Source organism: Blennius ocellaris (genome assembly GCF_963422515.1).
Source record: "Blennius ocellaris genome assembly, chromosome: 17".
Taxonomy (NCBI): domain Eukaryota; kingdom Metazoa; phylum Chordata; class Actinopteri; order Blenniiformes; family Blenniidae; genus Blennius; species Blennius ocellaris.
Genome location: NC_137666.1, coordinates 1,032,189 through 1,049,688, shown reverse-complemented (window position 1 = coordinate 1,049,688; position 17,500 = coordinate 1,032,189). Strand labels below are relative to the sequence as shown.

The following is a 17,500-nucleotide window of genomic DNA, read 5'->3' as shown; positions in this document are numbered from 1 at the left end:
TTTATAATTTCATTTCATTTTTAATTTCTTCAATTAATTTTTTTTAAACTTGGTTTATTTATATATATACATATATAATTGTTATATATACCGAAATGCAGTAATAACACATCAAAATGAGAGAGAGAGAGAGGAGAGAGAGAGAGAGAGAGAGAGAGAGAGAGAGAGAGAGAGAGAGAGAGAGAGAGAGAGAGAGAGAGAGAGAGAGAGAGAGAGAGAGAGAGAGAGAGAGAGAGAGAGAGAGAGAGAGAGAGAGGAGAGAGAGAGAGAGAGAGAGAGAGAAGAGAGAGAGAGAGAGAGAGGAGAGAGAGAGAGAGAGGAGAGAGAGAGAGAGAGAGAGAGAGAGAGAGACAGAGAGACAGAGACCCGCCGGTTTTAATCTCTGTTGATAAAGTATGTACCAATTTCAAATCGGAGGAAGAAGATTTCTCAGCGTCCAGAGTCTGACAGGCGGCTTTACGTGATGCACCTGAATGCATCGCTGCATCCAAGGTCTCGTCCACAAAAAGCAGAAATCTCACTTTTAGGGCAAGTTTTGGAGAAGCAGAGGCTCAAAACAGCAAATATGTACATGCAGAAGTAGAATCTGGCGGCATGAAGCCCGTTATCCCGTGAAAATCCATACATTTCAACGTAATATATAATATATAGGGTTGAAAACGTGTGAAGAAAGTAGCAGTGTGTAGTCCAGAAATTATAGTATAGTATTTAGTTCTATCTTGATTGTTGTTTACTCCTTAAAATAATTTGATCCGTATGTTAAATTCTTGTTTTATTTTTTTAATTTCCCCCGCAGCTACATCAACCAGAGGAACAGAAGCTGGAATATTGTTGAGTCAGAGAAAGCTCTGGTGGTGAGTGAAAACCTCCTCTGGAGCCTTCAACTCTTGATCTTGTTGCACGTTTTAATTTGTTTATTTAGCGGGGGGAACAAAATCACCACGTACGGTTTCGGTTTCATTGTTTTTACAGGCTGAAGGGCAAAATGCCAAAAACCAACAGATGGACCCTTTCACCCGGAGACAGTGCAAACCCACCATGGTGTCCAACGTAAGTCCCTCCTCCGTCCAGTGTCCTTGAACGCTATTAAATCACAGTTCAGTGTTTTAAACGACTTACTGACGCTGAGATCAAAGCAAGTCCACCACGACTTTGATCTCGGTTGTTCGATACCCCTTTCCTCCAAACGTTGAATTAAAACTATTGTTCTATTTTATCAGGTTTCACTAATGAGCCACCAACTGAAATGAAGAGGGAAAAAATGGCAAAATGCCAGATTGAGGTCAGGCTGGCTCAACACTGCCACCTAGTGTTCAACAGTGGCATTACAGGTTTATACAGTTCTCCCTTTAATGGAAAGATTTCCATCACAATCCACAATTTGTTGCTCTTGAACAGATTCTTCTATTGCTTATTTATTTATTTATCTATTTATTTATCTATCTATCTATTTATTTATTGCTGTTGCAATTAGCTACATTCACTTGTGGTTTGCTGTCATTTATATTATTGTATAAAACAGAAAGGTTGGAGGCGTCAGGTCGACTTTCTGGGCGTTTCAGCTCTTATTCTACTTTTATTGTTTATTTGTTGTTGTTGTTGTTGTTGTTGTTGTTGTTTACACCGTGTCGTTGAATCGCTGCCGATCAGGCCAGAGACCCGTCGGTCCACGCGGCGATCCTCGCCCACCTCAACCAGAAGTACGGCTCCGGATCCGGAGCGTCAGATCCTTCCAACGCCGAGAAGAACATGCTGGTGAGTGAGCTGGACGCCAGTCGTTTTTGTTTTGTTTTTTGTTTTTTTTAAGGAAACGTGCTCAGAAGCTGCTTTATTTTAGATATAGAAAGTTTTTAATGATGGAATATTTGGAACTAAATTTGCATTCGAATGGCATAAAACCTTTTTTCACCTGATTTGATGGAAACAGATTTCCGTCGTTTACGTTCATCGCACAGGTTTTGCTCTTTTGAAATTTCGCTTTTAAGTCACACGAATTTAAAATGTGCTAAAAGTATTAGAATTTTCTTGAAGTTCACACGTTTTTCTGATTCGTTTCTTAATTGTAGGATTTAATTTTGTCACAAATAATATTATTTTAGATCAATGCAAGTTTTTAGTGGTATTGTGAGTTTATGAATTGTTGAGAAAATAATTACATTTTTATTACACGTTTAGAGAAACTTTCTTTCATGCTTACTTTCATTACTTTCTTTCTCTCTATTTTCTTCTTTCACTCTCTTTCCTTCATTTACTCTTTCATTCTTTCTTTCTTTTGCTATCTCTTTCATTTTTTATTTGCTATCTGTCTTTCCTTTTACTATCTCTTTCATTCTTTGATTCTTTGGCTTTCTTTCTCTCTTTGATCTCTTTGATTCTCTTTGTTGCCATCTCTCTCTCTCTTTCATTCTAATGTTATGTTTTCTAATCCCTCACTTCTGTCTCCAGGGTCAAGCGAACTCAAAAGACAAAGACATGCCGAAGCCGACCACTGACCTCTCGGAAGATTTGTTCAAAGTTCACGATTTCGACGTGAAGATCGACCTGCAGGTTCCCAACGCAGGTGAGCGTCCGACCAGCCTCTCGCTCGCGCGTCACCGTGTCGCCGCGCGCCTTAACTCCGCCTCCCTTGTGCAGAGGCCAAGTCGCTGTCGGTGAGCTCCAACGCGCTGCCGGTGAAGGACGGCGCCCCCCGCAGGTCGCTCAACCTGGAGGACTACAAGAAGAGGCGGGGCCTGATCTGAGGCTCCTCCTCCAGAATCCACACTGCATCATGAGTCGTGTGTGTGCGTGCGTGTGTGTGTGTGTCGGATGTGTGTTTGATTGTTGATTAAAAACAGACTGTTGATCCAAACCCAGAGGAAATACTGATTCATCAACATTTTTCACAAAGAATTTCTCTCGGGGGGGGGGTGAAAAAAAACAAAACAAACTACTCGAGTATCAGTTTTTTTTCCCTGTTATTACAGAAAAAAACGTATATTTACGTGTGTGAGTGTGTTTTTTTTATGTATTTAACTTCTACTCCACCCTTTTTTTTTTCGGGATCTTCTGGATTTTTTTTTTTTTATTATTATTTTTTTGAAAGGACAAAACTCTTCCGGATTATCTGAACAAGGACACATTTTGAAAGTACTGAACGTTAAAAAAAAAAAAAAAAAAAAAAAACCCAGCCAATCGGCTTTGTCCTCATCCACAATTAATGTTGTAAATCTCTTCCCTCCTCCCCAACGTGTATCGTCGTCGAATTCGAGCGGCCTCGTGGTTTTGCAACGGAGTGTAAATGAAGACCCTGATAAACGGCCGTCACTGGACTAAAGAGAGAAGTGGAGTCCAAGTCAGCGGGACATTTACCTCTTTTTAAGATTTTGAAATCAACCTTGATTTAAGAGGCACTTTTTTTCTATGGCTGTGCTGCTTATAAAGGAATCGCTTCATTTTTTGTTTTTTTGTTTTTGGGGGTTTTTTTTGTCTCTCGGTTGGTTGTTCGTGGGATAAACTCCGCTGTCCTTCACTCCCAGAGTTGATTCTTCGTGTTCTCATGTCCATGGTCAGTACCTGTATTGATGTGGCATGCCATGTAAATATGCATTTTTGAGTGAGTGCGGGCAAAATAAAGAGGCACTGTTTCATAACGCATGTGTCGGTTTGTCCATTTGCAAGGACGAGACTCTCTTGCTGTGTTTTTTTTTGTTTTGTTTTTTTCAATTTATCAATGTATTTTAAGAGCTTTTATCCCTGACGGTTCATTTGAAAACATTTAGAACTCATTAAAAAAAAAAAATGGTAATAATGGGATATCTTCACGCGCGTCGGAAAACAATTCTATCGGTTAAAAGCAGTCATGTCCTCAAACAAATTCTGACTTTGAAACTTCCATGTATGTTAGATTTTTTTCTATTTAATTGTTTATGAATATTAAAGTTACTCACACAAGCAGCTTTTCAATGATTTTGATGCACCAACTCCAGGAACTTTAACCTGAAAATAATGTTTCTATTTAAAACTTGCTTTGGAAAAGAACAGGAATACTTTATTAATCCCAGAGAGAAATCTTTTTTTGCAGTGTTGCTCCACAATAGAAAGCAGAATCAATAGAAAGGAAAGGGAAATGTAAAATAAAACAGAATACAAATGACAGCGATATTAGTGTATGTATCTATATGAGTATGGAAAGAAAGGAATTGACAGAAAATACAACAAAACACTTGATAAACAGCCTATCCAGAATATTGAATGAAAAGGGTAATAAAATTATGGATAAGGATAAAATGTGTAAGTTGAGTGTACGATCGGTGTCTTTTTACTAAAAAAATATAAAATCCCTTTTGTTTATGTTATGTTTGGGAACGCGCCGGGTTCGTTCTGATCAGGCCTTCTCCGCGGGCGCTCTGTTGTGGGGTCCTCGCTGGCAGGACTTCCGGGTCCACGTAGTGAGCATCTCTCTGACTCTCTGTGGCGGATTATGACAGATTATGACATTTTACTGTGTCAATTCTAAAGATTTCCCCGTTTCCCGTCCGCCCGTCAAAACCCGGCGACAGATTCCAGGGACTCGCGGGTCGCTCGAGTCGGTACGTTTGGATGTTTTCATCCCATTAGCCTGTTAGCATGTTAGCTTCAGCGGGGGATGAACTTGATCCCAACAAACTGTATACATCTCTTTAACGACGATATAGTTTCTCTTTCCTGTCTGCACGTTTGTTTTTGACTGATAGCAAATGCATATTGTGAGCTTCGACAGTAGTTCGTTTTCTAACTGGAATGTTAGCTTGTGGAAAAGTGTTCTCATGATCAAATTATAATATATCGACTTGATTTGTGACCAAACCTCCAATTATACCTGCTGTCGTTTATTTTTGTTTACACGAGTTACATTTCCAGACTCGGACTGCAAAGCTATAGCCATTAGCAGTAGATCTGAAGCAATATGTACTCAAACCAATATTTTACTGTCAAATTGTTGGGCTTTTCATGATGTTGAAAAACGATGACGGTGCTTTATCGGTTGACATTTTCAAATGTGGTAAGGAGATAGATTACTGTTGTAATAATACACACAATAAAACACCTGCAGTGTTTGCTCAGGGCTCAGTTATTCTACAGACACCAAGAGTAAAATGGTTGTTACAAAAGGATCCATGTGCTTCAGCTTCAGTTGTGTTTCACCTGTAACTCTGACATTGGTATAAGGAATTCTCTTTTTTTAAACGTATTTGCTTCATTTCCTTGTAATTACCTGTGAGTAGCCTTGTGTCTGAATAATGCTATATAAATCAATTGGCCTTCCCTAAAGACACTTGTTGGACGTGATGTGCTTGATTTTGTCTGTGTGTTCAAATAAATTCTCGATAGATCAAATACTGATTTAACAGGCTATATGTGTGGAGCCTGTTTTTAAGAATAGAGCATTTAATATAACTAGTTGAAGAGACTAAACTGGCCTTTATCTAAAATGCAATTTTCAAGCCAGACCGTGTAATGTATTCCTCATAAAGCCATGAAGTTACAGCTTGTTTGCTTTGGAGACAAGAAACAGACATTACTAACTGAATACTGAGTACAAATTTGATTTTGAGAAAGTTTTAAGACAGTTTAATTGAGATAATTTTCCGTTAAGATCCTGAACACTCATTCCTGGATGCGATCCAAACAGTCTTATCTGTCAGCTGCTGGTCTGCTTGTTTTTAGTCGTATCGATCATATCTGACCCATTTTCATACGTGTTGGAAAAGTAAAAAGTAAAATGACTTTAAAAAACAACATTAGATCAGCAAATCAAGTCTCAGCAATAGTTCTCTCAGACAGTTGAGCTTTTTTTAATGTTTATTACAAGCAACAACTCGTCGATCTTGTGTTCTGCTGCTTTGTTTCCGGCTTCAGGACGCAGAATGTCTTGGTTTGCCGACTTCGCCGGAAAGGCTGAAGACTTTCTGAACAAAGTCGACCAAGGGGCTGCGACCGCGCTGAGCAAGAGTGAGGAGCGGTCGTCCTCCTTCTCGTCGTCCTTCGAAGGAGACGCCGTCAAACCCGAGTATGACCCTGCGAGCTACACGAGCGGCTCCGCCGCCGCGCGTCACGCTTACGCACCCGGCCACGATCCGCCGAGCTTCATCGCCGCCGCCGCCGGAAACGTCAAGAAGTCCAACGCCACACTGCTGGCCGGGACGGCCAACGTGCCCAGCGCCCCCCCGCCTTCTGTCGGCGCCGGCGCCGGCAACTCCGGCAAACCCTCCACCAGCTTCGTGAGGCCCCGCAAGAGCGAGCAGGACGTGGACGACGACATGCTCTTCGACTTCCTGAACAGCTCGGAGCCGCCCGTCGTCGGCGGCAGCAGGAGGGACTCCAGGAAGGAGGCGGTGAAAGTGACGGTTCCGGTCGCGGAGGCCGCCGACGCGACTCCGCCCACGTCGACCACGCCTCACGGCGTCCCCTCCGCCCCGTCCACGCCCCGCTCCGCCCGGGGCGTCTCCAGGGCCTCCAGCGTGAGCTCGCTGTCCGCCCACAGCGTCAAGACCTCGGAGGACGGCTCGGCCAAAGAGCAAAGCCCAGGTGAGACGCGGTCTCTCAGGGGGCCACTCGGACTAAACTCCACCCTCAAAGTCACAGGGAACCTTTTTTATTGCGTCCTGCACTGGGGGTGTCTCAGTCTGAGGAGTTTATTATACTACTTTATTATAGTTTGTGATTTTTATCTTATTTTTTAGTCCTATTTGACAGTCATTGTATATAAGATTCCTCTATTCTTATCTCACTGTTTGCACATTTCTTGTCTTTCCTACTCAAGAGTCCTTAAGAGCTGAATGTTACAAGTACATTTCTCCTTTGTGATCAATAAAGGCTTATCTTATCTTATCTTATCTTATCTTATCTTATCTTATCTTATCTTATCTTATCTTATCTTATCTTATCTTATCTTAACTTAACTTAACTTAACTTAACTTAACTTAACTTAACTTAACTTAACTTAACTTAACTTAACTTAACTTAACTTAACTTAACTTAAAACTAATAAAGTTGTTAACCAGTTAACAAGTTGAGATGTCGATAAATAGAAGTCCAAATATGTTCCTGATACGTTTGTGGCTTTCCGGCCAATAAGGAATAACGAGTGGAACGCTCCAAGGAAATAGAGACTAAATGACGTTTTCAGGTCAGGGTTAACCTGTTGATGTTTTTCGGTCTATTGCGCAATCGTTTGGCACAAAATGTGGTCTGCATGCGACTCCTGGTCCGAATAATGTTTCTCTCTGCCGCCGCTCAGACACTCCCGAGAGTTCCGACTCGGGCTTGGCCGTCCCTCCGGAGCCCGTCAGGCAGGTGACGCCTCCTCCTCCTCCTCCTCCTCCTCCTCCTCCTCCTCCCGCCGAGGAGCCCCAGAGCCAGGTCCTGTCCAGCCTGCGCCTGGAGAACCAGCTGCTGCGCAGCGAGGTGTCCTCCCTCAACCAGGAGATGGCGTCCGTCATCCAGAGAGCGAAAGACCTGCAGGAGGGTGAGAGATGGAAAAACCAAAACGCTTTTTTAACACGTTTCTCCGGAGCGTTCCCTTCCGGCTGACCGTTGTGGGTTTTTTCCCGCACCGCCGCAGAGCTGAACCAGGCCCGACTCCGAGCCGACCGGCGGAACTCCGAGCAGTCTCACGCGGACCGCACGCTACGGGAGCTCCGCTCGCAGGTCGACGACCTCACGGAGGCCCTGTCCGCCAAGGACGGCCAACTGGCGGTCCTGAAAATCCGACTGGACGAGGCCGATCAACTGGTGACGTCCCGCGGCGCGGCGCTGGAGGAGGCCCAGCAGGAGAAGTCCAGGTACGCTCTCGTCACAGAACGTCTTGGAGGCGACGTGCAAAATTGGGGGCTGAGGTTTCCCCCTTTTTTTTTGTTTTTTGGCAGAATCCTACAGGACCACACAGAAGGGAGCAGCATGCACTCGCAAGCTCTGGAAACCATCCAGGAGAGGCTGCGGGAGGCGGAGCTGTCCCTCCGGAGGGAGCAGGACAGCTACCGCCAGATGCAGGTGAACATGGACGACGTTTCTCTTCCCTCAGGACACCGACGGCACTGTTGCATTTCAGTATCGCTGCACATGGACTCGCATGGTAGATTGCTCTACTGAGATCTGTTGCTCACATTGGCAGAAACACACATTCATATGCGTGTATCTCAACTCAACTTTATTTATAAAGCGCTTTAAGCAGCCGTAGCTGAGACAAAGTGCTGTACATTGAAATAAAAATATCAGAGGCGACATAAAAACATTAAAACAATAAAGAAAGTTAAAACAATAGAAACAATTAGATGGTAAAACAATAAACAAAACATAAAAAGTTAAAACAATAAAAACAATCAGATGGTAAAACAATAAACAAAACATAAAAAGTTAAAACAATAAAAACAATCAGATGGTAAAACATAAAAAGTTAAAACAATAAAAACAATCAGATGGTAAAACAATAAACAAAACATAGAGTTAAAACAATAAAAACAATCAGATGGTGAAACTAAACAAAACAAAAAAAGTTAAAACAATAAAAACAATCAGATGGTAAAACATAAAAAGTTAAAACAATAAAAACAATCAGATGGTAAAACAATAAACAAAACATAAAAAGTTAAAACAATAAAAACAATCAGATGGTAAAACATAAAAAGTTAAAACAATAAAAACAATCAGATGGTAAAACAATAAACAAAACATAAAGAGTTAAAACAATAAAAACAATCAGATGGTGAAACTAAACAAAACAAAAAAAGTTAAAACAATAAAAACAATCAGATGGTAAAACATAAAAAGTTAAAACAATAAAAACAATCAGATGGTGAAACTAAACAAAACATAAAAAGTTAAAACAATAAAAACAATCAGATGGTAAAACAATAAACAAAACATAAAAAGTTAAAACAATAAAAACAATCAGATGGTAAAACATAAAAAGTTAAAACAATAAAAACAATCAGATGGTAAAACAATAAACAAAACATAAAGAGTTAAAACAATAAAAACAATCAGATGGTGAAACTAAACAAAACAAAAAAAGTTAAAACAATAAAAACAATCAGATGGTAAAACATAAAAAGTTAAAACAATAAAAACAATCAGATGGTGAAACTAAACAAAACAAAAAAAGTTAAAACAATAAAAACAATCAGATGGTAAAACATAAAAAGTTAAAACAATAAAAACAATCAGATGGTGAAACTAAACAAAACATAAAAAGTTAAAACAATAAAAACAATCAGATGGTAAAACAATAAACAAAACATAAAAAGTTAAAACAATAAAAACAATCAGATGGTAAAACAATAAACAAAACATAAAAAGTTAAAACAATAAAAACAATCAGATGGTAAAACAATAAACAAAACATAAAAAGACAATAGAGACTTTGGTTGATGAAAGATGGATAGATTTTGTATATTTGTTTTCCCCTGACACTGTAACTGTGAAAACTGAAAAATTTCAATAAAAATTAAGTTTAAAAAACAAAAACAAAAAAAAAGTTACAACGATAGAGAAAAAAAAAATGAAGGCGCTAAAACCAGAGCAGAGTCTCACGCTGAGGTAAAAGCCAAAGAATAAAAATGGGTTTTAAGACGAGTTTTAAAATCGTATCGTCAATATCTGTGTGTGTGTGTGTGTGTGTGTGTGTGTGTGTGTGTGTGTGTGTGTGTGTGTGTGTGTGTGATGTGCCTCATGCAGAGCGAGTGCGCCGGCCGCCTGTCCAAGCTGGAGGCCGACCGACAGACGCTGGCCGAGGCGGTGGGCGCCGCAGAGCGGCGGGCGGGCGAGGAGAAGCTCCGGGTGGACGACGCCCAGCAGCAGGCCAAAAGCGCCAGAGCCGCAGCCGAGTCGGCCAAGCAGGAGCTGCAGGACTACAAGCACAAGGCGTCACGCATCCTACAGGTACGGGCCCGTCCGGAGTGCGGCGGGAAAAAGAAGAGACGGGCGAGGTTACCGTGGCGATCACTGCAAACACTGTGTGACTCCCGCGTCAATCCCATTGGCCTTAACGATGCGTGTTGCCGTCGTATCGCTGTGGCACATTGGCTGAAAAATGTCCCAAAAAATGAGATTAGATTAGATTAGAAGCTTTATTGTCGTTGTACATGGTACAATGAAGTCGCGGTGTAGCGACAGTAGACACTCAGTAGACATACAATGGAACACAGGCAGCCATTCTCACATTCATCTCAGCAGACACACCATATATACAGAATAACCTAAACATTCCCACGCACATTCAGCTCTCATACAGACACCCCCAGGTGAGTGAGTATGGGGTTTTATATTTGTGCCAAAATTCTGAGCGAGCGATGGGAAAGTTTGAGCGCAAAAAAATGTATTGTGCAAGCGCACTAATAGCATTTTGAGGAAATATTTAAATTGCGCAAAGACAAACTTGAGATTGAGCGCTCAAAAATAATTTCTACGCTCAGATTCTTCCTCTGTGCTCAACCTCTCTCTCTCTCTCTCTCGCTCGCTCAAATCTCTCCACGTCCGCGCTCAAGTCCTGCTGTGCACTCGCTCAAAATGTCCAAAGCCCAAATGTGACAGGCACGTTTGTCCACCAATCACAGAAATGTGGGGCGGGCGTTGAATTCTGATTGGTTGCTTCGGATTCTGGAAGTGCCTCATAACCAACGAAGAAGAAGAAGAGGGAAAAACAAACTGCGAGGGAAAACAGAAATAAGGAAAACTAAAGATAATGATCCTGGATTACAACATGTTTTCCCTCGCAGTTTGTTTTTCCCCCTTCTTCTTCTTCTTCTTTTTCTTCTTCTTCTTCTTCTTCTTCTTCGTTGGTTATGAGGCACGTCCAGAATCCAAAGCAACCAATCAGAGTTCAACGCCCCCAATTTCTGTGATTGGTGGACAACCGTGTCTGTCACATTTGGGCTTTGCACATTTTGAGCGAGCGAGCAAGAGAGAGAGAGAGAGAGCGAGAGAGAGGTTGAGCGCAGAGGAAGAATCTGAGCGTAGAAATTATTTTTGAGCGCGCAATCTCAAGTTTGTCTTTGCGCAATTTTAAATATTTCCTCAAAATGTTATTATGCTTGCACAATTAATTTTTTTGCGCTCAAATTTTCCCATCGCTCGCTCAGAATTTTGGCACAAATATAACCCCATAAGTAAGTGAGGGACATTAGTGCAGTAAGGTAAAAAAGAAACCGATAGATACCGATAATAAGTTATAGAAAATACAAAACTAGCTCCTTGAGGCACCTTGGCTGAACGAGTCTATGCGGTTTGAGCACAAGGTGCATGTTGTTGCACGAGAATGTAGTGTATTGCACGCACGGTGTTCTTTCGCGTGTCGGTTCCCACGCGTGTGAACGTGTTGACGTCTGACGCGGTTCCTCAGTCCAAGGAGAAGCTGATCAGCAGCCTGAAGGAAGGATCCGGTCTGGACGCGCTGGACGGCAGCGGCGCCTTCGCCCTGGAGCTGGAGGAGCTGCGCCACGACAAGGAGATGCAGAGGGAGGAGATCCAAAAGCTGCAGGGGCAAGTGGGCGGCCTGAGGACGGAGATACAGGTGAGGGGATGCGAGTGGCATCGGGCTCGGTGTGCAGAGAAACAACTGTCTGATAGCTTCAATGTGTGGTGGACAGGATTTGGAGAATCAGGCGCTGGTGGAGGCGGAGTCCTGGCGGGAGCAGCAGCTGCAGCTGCAGGAGCAGCAGGCTGCTCAGGGCAGAGCCAAGCAGGAGGTGGAGGCGGAGGTGGAGCGCTACAAGCAGGTCAGGGAGGGGGGCAATCTGTGTCGGGGGTCGATTCACAACAACCCGTTGCGTTAAAGTCCTCGTGAAATGTAAAACGCTACTTTGCAAAAAACGATAGTTGGGTTCTACTTCTAAGGTTCCTCCGACTCTGCCCCTCCACTGTTGTCGCATAACAAAGTTATTTGAATTTTGAATCTCCAGCCGAGGAAGTCGGGGGAATCCTTCTTCTTCGTGGGCCATTGTGGGTGGAGCCTATGTGTGACATCACGAGTTGTGCAGATCTCGATCTGTTGTGTTTATATCGGCTTGTTTCCTCTTAAATATCAAAGTTTTTACAGTGTTTTGAAGTTATAGTCGGCGTTTTATGAGCCTTGATGAAAGATTGAGCCTGGAAGAGACCAGAGAGGAGAAAAGGAGCACGGGCGGTGGGAGCCGCTGGCCGCCAGCTCGGGCGGCTAGTAGACGATCAAGTAATACCTGGACTCATCTTCGGTGATTCCACAGTCAGAAAAGCGCTTCGATCCAGGAAGCCGGTCGTTCTGCCAAAAGTCAGGAGCCTCAAAGCCTCAAAGGTGAAAAGTGGCGGCTGCTGAGGCGAGGAGACGAGGACGAATGGAGGACGAAGCGTCTTCTGCTTCCTCAAACATGTTCCAGACGGGGTCACCGATGGCAGAACCGCCTTCTGTGTCTTCTTCATCAATCACTGGGTTTGAAATGACCATGATGATGAAATCTGGTTCAATTCAGCCTCTTCGTGGTCAAAACTCTGATCCTCCATAATGTAAACACAACTTGGGCGTGTGCACAACTTGTGATGTCACTCTGTTATTGTCAGAAGCTCCGCCCAGCAGAGGAAATAGCGCCGCTTATCGGCTATTTTCTCACAGATCGCCGTGTTTTAACATTTTACCTTCAGCCAGTTAGCATGAAAAACGTCCCTAGAAGCGACAGCCGGAGTGTTTTGGAGGTCGAATTTTCATTTCACTGGGACTTTAAAGTGGCACATGGCGCCTCATGTGTTTCTCTCCAGGAGCTTCAGTACACTGAAGAGGAGCACCATCGAGCCAAAACGGCCCTGCAGAGTCGAATCAAAGACCGAGAAGATGAAATCCAAAAACTCAGGAACCAGGTCAGTCGTACAAGCGAACCCAGGTTCATACACAGAAATCAAATCCCCATATTTACCCCCCCCCCCCCTCCTCCTCCTCCTCCAGTTGACCAATAAGAGCCTGAGCAGCAGCAGCCAGACGGAGCTGGAGAATCGACTCCACCAGCTGACGGAGACGCTGATCCAGAAGCAGACCATGCTGGAGGCGCTGGGGACGGAGAAGAGCTCGCTGGTCTTCCAGCTGGAGCGTCTGGAGCAGCAGCTGAAGAGCGCCCAGGGGGGGCCGGGCGGGGGGCCGGCCATCAACATGAGCGGGGTGGAGGGACCGGGTGCGTATGATGGAGGGCGGCTGCAAACAAAATACTGTTTAATTCAGAAATAAAATGAGGTAAAATGCTGCGAGGGCCACACACACACCCTTTAAATGCAGCAAAGAACATTTGAACAGAAACAGAATCGAACACATGTTATACTTTTAATAGATTATTTGTGTAAAATGAGCCTTTTCCCATAGTAGTTTTTGTTTTGAGGGCATTATGAGTTTTAATAATAGTTGTTTATAATGACAGGGGCCCGACAAAGGAACACGCCGGTGCTCTTCAGTGATCACGATACTCCTGGAGTGTATGGACACGTACGGAAAGCGGCGAGCACCATCGACCGCTTCAGGTCAGCGTCCTCTTCTTTCTTTCTTTTTTCTTTTTTATTAACTGTTAGAAATGTTTTGTTTCTTACCGTCCATACCTGTGTTTATCTCTCTTCCAGCATCAGACTGGGAATCTTCCTCAGGCGGTACCCGATGGCCAGAGTGTTTGTGATTGTGTACATGGCGAGTGACCTTTCATTTAGAATTAAAAAAAAAAAAAAATGTAATAATCACAGCGCTCGACAACTTTTTTTCTTCATTTTCTCGTTTTACAGGCGGTGCTGCACCTGTGGGTCATGATTGTTCTTCTGACGTACTCACCAGAAATCCATAATCACCCCGACGGAAGATAGGAGGCCTGGATTTGGCAGTTGGGTGTTTAAAAGACAGTCTAAATGGCCTTTACTGTAAGGAAGCTGCTGGAATATGGGCTGTGGGACCCCGCTCTCTCGCTGTTTTGCACAGATATGATAAAAGAAAAAAAGAAAAAAAATATTGAAGACATTTCCTCTGATTTCCTCAATATTGTTTCCCGGTGAAGATTGAAAGGAGACGTCTGCTTTCAGAGTGAGGATGTGTAACGAGGGATCTATTGTGTCGGGGTTCTCCTGAGACGACTTCAGTTAAAGTGAAATCTGCTCTTCTCATCACCTGCTTTCACAACTCTGAGAGATTGTATTTAACACTATATAAAGAAACAAATCTTTTAATAAAGAAACTAGGAGAACAACACTGACGTGCAGTTTTCTTTTTTTTTTTTTTTTATGCTTTAGGTGTTTTGATTCAAAGAAATGTCACATGAACCCACCAGGGATCCACCGACCGTACCTACTCTTCAACATTTACCATTACTTTAATGCACATCGCACTTTGTGTGCTATATTTTACAACAATCCTGTGATATACAAGTACATTTTTTTTGTTTGGTGTCATCGGGGTACATACTTACCTAATATCATATTACCTTTTCCTCTTACAACTTAATAGTAACTCATTACACCATCTTGTCCTGCATAGTCGTATTGCAAGAGTGGGGCAGGCTGGTTAACTTGTCAGTTTAAGATATGAGTAAAAATTAACCCATATTAAGGTATAACATTAATCTGACTTCAATTCAATTTAATTCTGCCAGCTTGTTTTTAATTTTGTGAGTGAATGTCGGCTTCTGCTTTCTATGAAGAAGCACCGTGGCCTCTCCGAGGGTCCCTGAACGCACCGCGGCTTTGTTGGTCCTCCAGTATCCCACAATGCACCGCGGCGGCTCTGTGTCCACGTCAGAGCTGCCAGCCGCAGCGGAGCCGTAATGGCTGCAGTCGAGGTGGCACTTTCCGGACACCGTGGGCTCCACTCCCGCTGAACTCGCCGCTCTCACCGCCCGCGGGCGAACCGGAGCCCACCGCGAAGCCGTGAACCCGCCCGTTCCCCGGCCTGCCTCCGCGGGTGACGCCGCTCGGCTCACACGGATTCCTCCAGGCGGACGCTCAGCTGCTGCTAGCCGGGTGTTGTGGCTCGCTAGCCGGGAGCCTGTCAGCCTGACAGCCGCGTTAAAAAAAAAAAAAAAGTGGATTTTAAACTTCCCCGACGCCTCGAATGTTCCCCGGTGTGCAGCTGAGCTCGATGCCCGCGCTGACTTCACCCTGCTCGGCGTGAAAGCCTGTCCGACCCGCCTTGTCCTCGCTTTGTTTTGTTTGTGTTTATTTTTTTTGATTATTTTTTTGTGTGGTCGGTCGTCTCTGAAAGATGTCATCGTGGCTCGGAGGACTCGGCTCCGGCCTCGGACAGTCCCTGGGGCAGGTCGGAGGGAGCCTGTCCACGTTCACCGGGCAGATCTCCACTTTTACCAAAGACATGCTGCTGGAAGGGGTGGAGGAGGTCGGAGGTGAGTCTGAGCTTCTGCTGTCGCCGGTGAAGGGTCCGGTGTTGCGGATGAACTGGTTCCCCTGTTAACAGGTGACCGGCGACTGTCAACGTCCGCCGCTGATGATAGCATGGCTGATAGCAGCAGCAGGTGCTAAAACATGACTCACAAAACCTCGAAACTTTGTTGTAAATGCGTTTAAACGGCACTCACCAGAATACTTATTTATAAAAAAAAATAAATAAAAAAAAATATTTTTTATTTGTACATCTATTAGTAACGGAAACAATAATCGATGAAGGAGGTCGGTCACTAGTTAACAGGGATGCCAGTTAATCCAAAACACCACCTTTGTCAGTGTTTATCACATCTTTAATAAGCAGCAACATTTTAAATGAAAGTGGCTGTTTTCTACTTTATCCATCTAAGGAAATACATTTAAAAGCCCATACAAAAGGAAAAAAACAACTGATTATTACTTTTATTTTCTGTTCTCAGTATTTATTTTTGCTAAAGTACTCAATCATTCCACTTGTAATCAAGTATGTCTTTCTTATTAACTACACTCATCAATAGCATCTATTTAACTGTAAAATATCTATATAATATTTGAAGCGTGTTCCCTCAACACAAGGAAAATCAAAATTCTGTTATAAATATTAATTTAGAGCAGTTGTTTTCTGTTCGTACAGAAAATTGTGTCAGTAAACAGACACTTATGATTTTAAAAGTCGTAACTATATTGCATGGTGTGAAATCAGCATGACTAAGAGTAAAACTACAATCATGAGTAGTCTGAAGTTTAATTCGGGCAACTTGATTCAAAATAGTCAATAGGCCACAGAGGCGTTTGTTGTAAATCTCAAGCTGTAGAAGTCGAGCAATATTAAAATGTCTTGTTATTTATCAGGGGAGTGAAACCGTTCCAGCAGGTCTGGCTGTGAGTGGAACTGGTTCTCCTGGAGGTATTTGCATTGTGCACACTGATGGAAGCAGCAGGGTGACTTCTGAAGTGTTTGGGGGGCAAAATCATCTGCAAATGTTGAGATTCATAAACATTCAATCGTTTTCATGTATTTATGGATCCCTCTATGTTCTATATACTTATTCTATTATCTCTATTATTAATCCCTTTGTGTTTATTTTTGTTAGTTTGGCTTTGTCTTCCTCGTCGTCTTTTCTACAAGTTTAGTTTTGAGCGAAATCCGAGACGCAAGCAGCTCAAAATGCTCCATAAAAAAAACCAAAACAACAATCTTTAACCTTCTCCAGTGGTTTACTGCTTCTTTAGTTTTTAAATCGATTGAATCTATTGGTTCACGTGCTGAAATGCATCATAGTTGCTGGATGAATGAGTGAAATCTCCTCAGCTTGACGCAAACGAGAGATAAAACTGATGCAAAGAGAACTTTGGCCCAACGTTTCCAACTCACAGCGGAAAAGCGACAGTCCCAGGGGGGAGGGGGGGTGAGGGGGGTGGGGGTGTTCAGCTGTCAGTCGAGACGTCTGGAGATCACGGTGCGTCACGTGACCCGGGTCCGCCAATAGTCGGTATGACATGAATGTTCCACGTGGATGAAGTACACATGTTTAAAAATCCTTTGTTACGTATTTATTCTTTAATGGTTAATATGTGCGGTGTTTGTCCCACATGCCGTTCATAGCTGTCTCTCCTTCCTTCCTTCCTCCCTCCGTGACTCACAGACGCTGCCACGGAGCTGCAAGTCTCCAATTCCAAGTTGGCGGAAGTGGAGACGGCGTTCGCCGCCCAGAAGTTTGAGGTCAGGCTCCGTTTCTCACACTCCTCCCGCCGCCGCCGCCGCCGCACACATCTAGCAACCGTAACTCGCGGAGAATTCACGATCTGCAGGAAATACCGTGACTTTCAGAAAGGAAAGAAACTGTTTCCCCGCGTTGCACAACTCTCCGAGATTTAACCAGCAAGACACATTTATTTATTATTTTTTTTAAACGTAATTTCTATTGAAATTTTCCAGTTTCACAGTGTCAGGGCAAAACAAATATACAAAATCTCTCAATCTTTCATCAACAAAAGTCTCGATTGTGGCGCGTCACATTTTTACCATCAAAAACACACACGGCGATATTTAAGGTATTAAAAATTATTGTTATTTTGGGGGGAAAAAGGAACAGAAACTTTCACTTCTTGT

The 17,500-nt window shown here is 43.3% G+C and overlaps 3 protein-coding genes across 3 annotated transcripts in view; all 3 read left to right on the top strand.

Moving 5' to 3' along the window:
* rtf1 (RTF1 homolog, Paf1/RNA polymerase II complex component) overlaps window positions 1–2,929 on the top strand; it is a 19,184-nt gene extending 16,255 nt beyond the window's left edge. Inside the window, exons 15-19 of the mRNA XM_080512958.1 lie at window positions 797–854; window positions 973–1,050; window positions 1,651–1,755; window positions 2,446–2,560; window positions 2,635–2,929. Coding sequence (XP_080369084.1) covers window positions 797–854; window positions 973–1,050; window positions 1,651–1,755; window positions 2,446–2,560; window positions 2,635–2,741 — 463 coding nt within the window. The 3' untranslated portion in view covers window positions 2,742–2,929. The remainder of the gene's footprint in view (window positions 1–796; window positions 855–972; window positions 1,051–1,650; window positions 1,756–2,445; window positions 2,561–2,634) is intronic.
* Window positions 2,930–4,415: 1,486 nt separating this feature from the next.
* On the top strand, window positions 4,416–14,187 carry golga5 (golgin A5). Its single transcript, XM_080513434.1, has 13 exons — window positions 4,416–4,571; window positions 5,881–6,549; window positions 7,262–7,489; window positions 7,586–7,805; window positions 7,890–8,013; window positions 9,697–9,900; window positions 11,360–11,530; window positions 11,607–11,735; window positions 12,748–12,846; window positions 12,932–13,154; window positions 13,395–13,494; window positions 13,591–13,654; window positions 13,747–14,187. Exons 2-13 carry the CDS (start codon window positions 5,889–5,891, stop codon window positions 13,822–13,824), a joined length of 2,301 nt encoding a protein of 766 aa, XP_080369560.1. The 5' UTR covers window positions 4,416–4,571; window positions 5,881–5,888; the 3' UTR covers window positions 13,825–14,187.
* Window positions 14,188–14,781: 594 nt separating this feature from the next.
* trip11 (thyroid hormone receptor interactor 11) overlaps window positions 14,782–17,500 on the top strand; it is a 26,664-nt gene continuing 23,945 nt past the window's right edge. The window contains exons 1-2 of the mRNA XM_080513221.1: window positions 14,782–15,350; window positions 17,034–17,110. Coding sequence (XP_080369347.1) covers window positions 15,212–15,350; window positions 17,034–17,110 — 216 coding nt within the window. The 5' untranslated portion in view covers window positions 14,782–15,211. The remainder of the gene's footprint in view (window positions 15,351–17,033; window positions 17,111–17,500) is intronic.

Coding starts and splice junctions, on each gene's coding strand:
- golga5 (XM_080513434.1), top strand. CDS start 5,889: ATGTCTTGGTTTGCCGACTTCGCCGGAAAGGCTGAAGACTTTCTGAAC. Junction 7,490..7,585: donor AGCGAAAGACCTGCAGGAGG/GTGAGAGATGGA, acceptor GCACCGCCGCAG/AGCTGAACCAGGCCCGACTC. Junction 12,847..12,931: donor TCCAAAAACTCAGGAACCAG/GTCAGTCGTACA, acceptor CTCCTCCTCCAG/TTGACCAATAAGAGCCTGAG.